At 40.4% G+C, this 8,350-nt stretch overlaps 1 protein-coding gene and 2 long non-coding RNA genes across 3 annotated transcripts in view; 1 reads left to right on the top strand and 2 right to left on the bottom strand.

Annotated features, from left to right (window-relative positions):
* The window catches only part of LOC102670665, a 14,708-nt gene extending 7,787 nt beyond the window's left edge, over positions 1 to 6,921 (top strand). The window contains exons 2-3 of the long non-coding RNA XR_421620.2: positions 5,073 to 5,079; positions 6,910 to 6,921. This is a non-coding gene — a long non-coding RNA (uncharacterized LOC102670665). The remainder of the gene's footprint in view (positions 1 to 5,072; positions 5,080 to 6,909) is intronic.
* On the bottom strand, positions 2,782 to 6,896 carry LOC116185487. The gene is made up of 2 exons (XR_004150339.1): positions 6,073 to 6,896; positions 2,782 to 3,445 (listed from the first exon to the last, which is right to left on the bottom strand). It is a non-coding gene; the product is annotated as an uncharacterized LOC116185487 (long non-coding RNA).
* The window catches only part of LOC102681633 (longitudinals lacking protein, isoforms H/M/V-like), a 38,300-nt gene continuing 36,859 nt past the window's right edge, over positions 6,910 to 8,350 (bottom strand). The window contains 1 exon segment of the mRNA XM_031509956.1: positions 6,910 to 7,699. Within this exon segment, the coding sequence (XP_031365816.1) occupies positions 7,106 to 7,699 (594 nt within the window). The 3' untranslated portion in view covers positions 6,910 to 7,105.

Below are 8,350 nucleotides of genomic sequence, written 5' to 3'. Positions count from 1 at the left end.
AAAAAAAAAAAAAAGAAGAAAGAAAAGAGAAAAAAATAAAAAAAAAAAAAGGAAAAAAAAACTCACGTCAAACTGTTGCAAAAAGTGGAAGCGAATCGTTTCCAGTTTACATGCTCGAAACTGCCCCCTAATCCTGTCTGGAATCAGATCTGGCAACGAGCCAGGAAACCAAAAAGGAGAAAATGGCGGAAAGAAAAATAAAAGGAGAGGATCAAAGTAGAATTAAACGCGGGGAAAGGATTCGCGGGGATGGAAACGGGAACGCGTTAACTTTTTTTTTGATCCATCCGTGGCTGATCCACGGTGACGGATTAATATTCACGATTTCACGGTCCCTAACGACATTGAAATCGCGTGCAACCCATCGATTAATCGATACGAAGCGAGGAGAAGTCCCGTTGACCGATTCCTTTCCTTCGGTGCAGGGCCTCAAACGCGGAACACGATGAATATTTCACGGATCGATCGATTTCTCCACCACCGTTCTCTCTCTCTCTCTTTCTCTCGCGAGGAGCACGAGGACGGCGGTAGAAAGCAGTCTGCTACTAAATATACAATAAGCTCGAGAAACCTAGGAAGGAGAAAGAGAGAGAGAGAGGAGAGAAAAAAAAAGTCCTGCTCGATGCACGACTCCATCGACCGTAACTGCGAATGTCGAACGATCGAAATATCCTCGTTTCACTCCCTCTCCCTTCCGCGATGCCACCCCTCTTCGCTATTTCGATGGAAGGTACGAGATATATTTTTAAGATATTTAATTTCTTTTTTTTGTTTTTTTTAGGAAAATTTACGTAGAAAATTTTTGTTTTTTTTTTCAAGCCATTCATAATCTTCGGATTAATTTTGGTAATAATGTTTTTTATATCTGTTATCTATCTATTTTTCATGTGATAAAAAAAAGTATTAAATAGTAAGTTTATTTTAGTAAGTTTACTTTATCGTTGATGGGTTTCGCGATGCGAAATTAGAGGGAGGAAAAGTAGGGTTTTATTATAGTGTAATCGAGGGATAAAAATAAAGAGAGGGGGAAACTTTCTAAATTTTCTACAGAGCACGAGAGAAATAAATAAATCCGTTGGTTTTTATCTATAATTGGATAATTGAATAATATAGAAAATAGCGGGTTCGTTTCATTATCTATTTCGTTTGATGTTTAAAAATTAACTATTGCGTCCTCTATCGTGAAATCTTCCCTATTACGCGTCAAAACGGTGAAACACAATCATACGTCACAATAAAAAATAATTAGCGGTCGGATAAATTTGTCAGAGACAAATGAAATTGAACGTTAAGAATGCAAATTTTAGATATTTCCTTAGCATTGTCTTATCATATTTACACGACCACTCCCTTCTTCGATTGTTAGACGGACAAAAAAAAAAAAAGAGAAGAAAACGAGTAAGTAACAAAAGACCATTTTAACTTCGAACACGTTGAATCATCATAAGTCGTCTCATAAATTATGTGTCATCATTCGTATGCAATCCAGAAGAAACAATTAATAGATCTTTTCGTTATTTGGAATAATCAATAACTTTCAAATTTCTAAACAATGCAATTTTTTCTAACCCTAATTTATTCTTTACACTCAATATTTTATGCTCGGTTTAGAAACAGTGAATTATCTATTTATTCAATGCGAACAATTCGTAACAAAATAAATTTCCATTTGTATCGTACATCGTAGCAACTTTCCGTTTAAATAATCCCTATTTAAATAAAAATATCGTGTAATTCTAAATAAGAAAAATAAAAAGAGAGAAAAAAAAAAATTAAACATTATTTCCACGCTTAATGCAATATTTTCAAGGAAGAAGCGAAAGACACGTTAAACGTTAACGATAAAATATTTCTATTAAAAGAAGAATATTTTAATGAAAAGAAGAAACTTTACAATGACTTTTATGTCTTTACTAAAAATGATGAGGATAAATTGTAAAACAATGACGATACCTTTACACTCCCATCGATCGACAATATCACACAGGAACGAATTTAAAAACGCGATAATGATAATAATATCGCGAAATATCACGTATACCTTCTTCCTTTTCATCTCGACCCCATTGCGATCGAACCGAAACTACGATCGAGACTACGTTACGCTTAAACACCCACGGTACACGTTATTCAACCTTATCTAAACTAATAGGAAAACAAAAGTAAGCTGCTCGAATACTGGTTCTCGTATCACCCGTACGCTCATGAGAATATACGCGAGGTCATCGCCGCATTGTGACGGCCGAAACGCGATCCTAGCTTTGTTTCGCGTGTTTTCGCGCACGATTCACGATTTTTTTTTTTCCTTTTCTTTTCTTTTCTTTCTTTCCTTTTTTTTCGGAATACGACCGAAAACGTGGAAAGAAATATTATCGTTTGTCAGGATGCGCCGTGAAAAAGCGCATCGCGCTTATCCTGCGCAGAATGTTTCCACAACTGTCGACTCGATATGACGACAAAAATGGTTTCGTAGCAATCGTGAGAATAGAGGAAAGATGAAATATCGTTGTGACTTTGTTTTCTTTTTTTTTTTTTTTTTTTTTTTGAAAATTTTGAGATTGTAAACGATAAATTGTTGTAAAGAAAAAAAAATCAATTGTTAATCAATTTAGAACTTTGTTGCATAGTAATTAATTATTCGATGAAAGATTATTTAGAAGATTTTTTTTTTCATCGGTAGTTCATTGTTCGTTCTTAAAATGAATTTCTTCGCGAATTGAAGTACGCANNNAACCATTTTTTTTTTTTTTTGCGATTCTTGGTAATTATAAATTTTTTTTTTTTTTTTTTAAGATCAATTCATTTAACTTCTAAGTAATTTGTTGCATTGAATATTCAAAGACGCGATATTGTAATTTGTTCGTCGAGTTTGCAAACCTGTTCTCGGATTGCACAATCGCTGCGTGAGAATTGTGCAATATTTGCAATTCAGTCTCACCCTTTTTTTCTTTTTCTCTTCTTTTTTTTTTCAAATTAGGCACGAGTGAAAAAACAAGCGAATAATATCGATGCAAGCCCGATCAAACAATAAAACACATAATGATTTACGATTATTTAAACATCGCTAAAATTTGAAATGAGAATCAAGATTTGCAATTCAACGCGAATGTATTATGGAAACCTCGTTCTCCATAATATTATCCACTCTCTGTAAAAAAAGTGTTAATAACTACTAAGAGTATAAAATAAGAATATTCTAATTACATATTGTAAATTGAAAAAAGGAAAAATAAAAAAAAAAACGAAGAGAGAGAGAAAAAAAAAAAAAAAAGAAAAACATCAAAGATCTACGTAATTATTAATGTTTCTGCTTCTCATACCTCGATGGATTCTTCACCACGTCGATCCACAGAAATCGCACGGAATACATCCTGTTTACGGAATAAAGTTGCGTTTTGCACCTCGAACAGGTGTGTGTGTTCTCTCTTTCTCTCTTTCTCTCTCTCTCTCTTTCTCTCTGCGCGCAACGTCAACGTCAGCGTTCGGTCTTCCGTTTCCGTTTCTTCGCGAACCATTTAGAGAAATTTTCGTTTTACATGCCCGTAATTGGACAGAAACGCGTTTCCTCCTCGAAAACAAAAGGTCATTTCCAATTCTTCCATTCTTTTCTTCTTCTTATTGCACGATCTTCGAACCTATTACCACACACACACACACTCGACCTCGAAGATCGAAAGAGATTCACGAAAGAAATTCGAACGACGACGTTCTTCCTCGCGAAGAAGAAGAAGAAGAAGAAAAAAAAAACACGCTCTCTTTAAACTCCATTTCCTTTCGAACAAACCTGATGGTTTAAAAATTTCGAATTCGAACGATCGATATCGATCGATTTTTCGATCATCGCTTCTCTCATCATCTTGGTTTTGAAGCAAAAGGAAATATCGCGTACGCGTAAAGGAAATAAATAAACAGGGGATGGGGATAGGATAAAGAAGGGAAGGAGGGGAAAATCGAGTGAACCGTGATCGATATCAAGATTCAAAAAAAAAAAAGAAAAAAAAAAAAAAAAGAAATCAGGCTAAGAAGAATAAGGGAAACGCATTATCGTGATTTATAATAGTTATTGCACTGATTCGCTGGCCTACCGCATCGTCGTTAGATTATATTATACACGCGCCGACTTGGCTATCTCCGATGCGTTTGGCGCGGCCGACACGCGCTCTCGATATCGCGTTATATACGTCGATGCGCGTGATAGGGATTGGGTAAGAGGTCTGTGAACACGCGTAATACATCGAAGCAGGCTACGCGGGAACGCTCCGCGACGACAGGCCGTTCGCCAATGAGATACGCGATAATCTGTTCTCGTTAACGCGATGTAATTAACTGGAGCCTCGGTCTCGGATGAAACGGAACGAGGTTGAAAGCTGGAAAGATATTTAACAGTATCGATATATATATATAGCTAGACTCCACGTACGTAAGGAGTATCCTGCGAGAGTCGAAGATCGAACGAAGTTTTAGAAACTTAATAATCGAAGAGAAAACTTTGGAATAATATATCTAGGGGAGAAGGAACGAAGATTTGAGGAATTAAATCATCTGTTTAAAGAGAAGCTGATTCAGAAGATATGTTCGTCCGAATTTTAAATTAGGGAAAGGATAAAATCTTGAAAGAAGAATCAATCAAGAAGAAAAAATTTTAGAAATGCCTACGGGAGAAAGAACGAAGAGTTTTTAAGATTATTTAGTCCAGATTTAAATTAGATATTTTAAAGGATACATCCTTTAAGAATACAATTCGAGAAAATTGTTAAAGCCGTAAATGAAACGAAGGTACACGTTACAAGGACATTGCACATCCATTAATTCTCCTCGACGAATGGATAAACTCGATCCCGGCCGAAGGAAAGCCTTTAACATATCAATTAATATGGGATTAAGCCGGGAGAAAATCACTTCTCGAATACCTTGAAAGCGTTTTACCGTAAGAAAGAAACGAAAAGTTTTTCTGGATAATTTGGATCTGCGCGTATATACGGGCGTAATATCACCGATAACTTTCCTCGACGAGTTACGGCGAGCGAATGTACGCAGAATGTAAACAGAAGCGCGAAATCCAACGAGCCGAGGTCGTCCGTAATGAACCGCCGCGTACGGAATAACAGAGCCGAGGAACGAAATACAAATATACAAAATACGGACGCGCGCCACAAAGGGAATGAGAAAACAATTCGGGAAGGTTACGACGCACCGAAGATTCCGACACGCTCGAGTAAACTCGAGTCCGGCAGCCGAGTTGCTTCTTCGAGAAAAATTTCTTCGAAGATCGCTATATCTATACGTCGACGTGTGTTTTGAACCACGAGAGAACGTCCACGACGAGCGCACTCAACAATCCTCTGTTCAAGAACGTGGACGTTTCTTGTCGCTAAACCCTCCCACGAATCCCGTACACCCTACCCTCGTCGTCAGTCCTAACCCAACCCCCCTCCCCGAGCCCCCTTGTGTTGCCCTTTTTCTCGCGCGTGTTATGTGTATATGTGAATGTGTATATGTGTGTGTGCGCGCGCGTGCGCGTATGTGTATTTTTTTTTTTCTTTTTTTCTTCGTAAATCGTTTTATCGTCGGCGCGCGCGAATCCCAACACCCCTCCCCTTGTCAACTGTATAAAATATTCTCAATCGTATCAACAACAGTCACATCGTACATCGTACAACGTTATTACATTATTACAATAGTTTATAGTTAATCGTAATCAATATAATATTCACAGCATTTTATGAAAATCTCTTAAAAGCACCAACCGTGGCGGCTCAAATTTTTTTTTTTCTTTCTCTCTTCTCTTCCATTCGTCCTCTTTCTTTCTTTCTTTCTTTCTTTCTTTCTTGCTTGCTTGCTTCCTTTCTTCCTTTCTTTTTCTTTCTTTCTTTCTCTCTTTTTCTCTTCCTTTCTCTCTCACTCTATCATTTCAACATCCGTTTTTTTTTTTTTTTTAATTTTCTTTTTATCTCTCGTTTAATTTGTATCTCGATTTAAAAATCTCCATCTTCCATCTTCATCGTCCTCTTCTTTAATCGTGTTCTTCTTATTCTTCTCTTCTTTGTCTCCCTTTCTCTCTCATCCTCACACTCTTTCTCCCTTTCTCTCTAATTCTCTCTCTCTCCCTCTCTCTCTCTCTCTTTCTCTCTTTCTCTCTCTCTCTTTCTCTCTCACTTTCTTCCTCTCGCTCTTCCTCTCACTCACATATATATATATATACCTTTAATAATTTATCGATATATATATAATATATATATATGTATATATAAGCTAAACGTTTCGTCTTAAAGCACTGATTAAACGAGGGAGCTCGTTTTAACGTGTCCCTCCCTCTGAACACGCGTTTACCAACCATCCTAACCAAAATCACAGGACTAACTAGAAACACCGCCGGCTTTTTGCCTCGTCGCTCAGTGGGGATCGATGAACGGGAGGTGTACACCCTCCGTGGAGACGAACGAAAAGACAGGAGGAGAGAGCAGGAACGATAGCAGGGAGAGATAACGGGCACGGGGACCACGCGTGGGCAACGGAGGAGGCGCACGAACGTTTCTCGGCCGTTTAACGAGACGAGCAGTGGTGGGAGGTCGAACGACGGAACCTGGTGTGTCGAGAGAAGGACACGATGACACACGATAACCAGGAGAAGAAACGATAGTAGTAGTGGTAATAGTACTAGTAGTAATAATAGTAATAGTAGTAATAGTAATAGTAGTAGTAGTAGTAATAGCGGGGATAAATAAGGAAAGAAATGCGAGAAACAACGAGCGAATGAGAATGAGGCACCACTAGTAGTAGAACTGCTCGTGTCCGTGTTTCCCTTTCCCACGTCCGACCGCATCATCCCCCGTGTCATCACTCGGACAATCACGTCTATTATCCGACGGATCCTTGGACAAGCGATCGTGATCCGTTCCCTATCCGGAGAATCCTTCTCCCGCGCGTTGATCGCGGTTACGCTGGTGGTAGCGATCGATGCGTAGCGAACGGCGTTGATGATCGCGTGCTCGGAACGGAGCGTAGGAAAGTGGGAAGGAAGAAGGGGTGAAGGAAGGTGTATCGATCGGCGATTGTTCCTCCGGCGGTGGTGAACGTGGCGGTTGTTGCACGGTCTAAGGCGAACTCAATGATGCGGCGGTGGCGGCGGCGGGGCCTCTTCCTCGGAAGGATCCACGGGGCTCGGGGACAGGAACTTGCGCACATACTTCGGATAATGTGTCTTTTCGTGGGCCTTGAGTATGGTCGACCTCGAGAAGGTCTTGCCGCACAGCGTACACCGGAACGGCCGTTCCCCGGTGTGCACCCGACAATGGTCCTTCATGTGGTGGCGCAACTTGAAGGCCTTGCCACAGAACTCGCACTTGAACGGCCTGTCACCTGTATGCGCCGGTAGGTGGGCTATCAGGGAGCCAACGTCCGGGAACGACTTGCCGCAGAACTTGCAGAGGACGACGCCGGAGGTCGGGTCCGAGTGGGCCGCGAGCTCGAGATCCATCGGCTCGATCGTACCTGCGGTGGGGTAGTGGGCCTCCGGCGGCAGGTGCATACCGGGTTCGAGGCCCAGCTGAGCCTGCAGCTGCAGGTGGGCCGCCTGCTCACGGTACTTGAGCGACTCGAGGCTGTGCGAGAGGATGTGCCGCGCCAGCTTGCTCTGGTGGAGGAACGAGGCACCGCAGTACATGCACGCAAACATCCGCTCATCCACACCCATCAACTCCTGCAACCAAACAAACAAGAACATCAACTTCTTGTCTTCCCCTTTAGCTCGTCCGTAACACCCCCATAAGTAATAATTGCTTCTCCCTTCCACTTTCGCTTTCTTCCTCCTCTCTCTCTCTCTCTCTCTCTCTCCCTCTCTTTCACGCACAATTTCTCTCTCTTTTTCAGCCTTTATCTCTCTCTCTCTCTCTCTCTTGTTTTCTCTTTTTCATCCATCTATCTAATTTCACTAAGTTATCTAATTTATCTATCTATGTTTATCTATCTATTTATCTATTCATCTATTTTATATTTGGCAAAAGTTTCCCGTCTCGTTTGCTTTGAAGTGATCGTTTCAAGCGGAAAACAGATTTCTCTCCGTCTTTCTCTTTCTCCGTCATCACTTGTGACGCATCGCGTGGATGCTATATGCACGTTCCCGCTACTTCGTCGCGACAAATCGCTCGTTTCGACGCTACTCGACTTGCAACGTGTACACAGATGCGTGTATATTATATATGCATGTACGACGCGCAATCGCTGAAGATTCGCGTTTCTCGTTCGAAATACCGTGTCTTTCTCTCGCTCTCTCTCTTTTTCTTTTATTTCTTTTCTACTCTCTTGTTCTCTTTCTCTCATTCTTTCTTTCTTTCTTTCTTTCTTTCTTTCT

This window comes from Apis dorsata, unplaced genomic scaffold, assembly GCF_000469605.1.
Source record: "Apis dorsata unplaced genomic scaffold, Apis dorsata 1.3 scaffold_194, whole genome shotgun sequence".
NCBI classification, from domain to species: Eukaryota; Metazoa; Arthropoda; class Insecta; order Hymenoptera; family Apidae; genus Apis; species Apis dorsata.
Note: the sequence above shows the minus strand (reverse complement) of the source record. Positions and strands in the feature narration are given on the sequence as shown.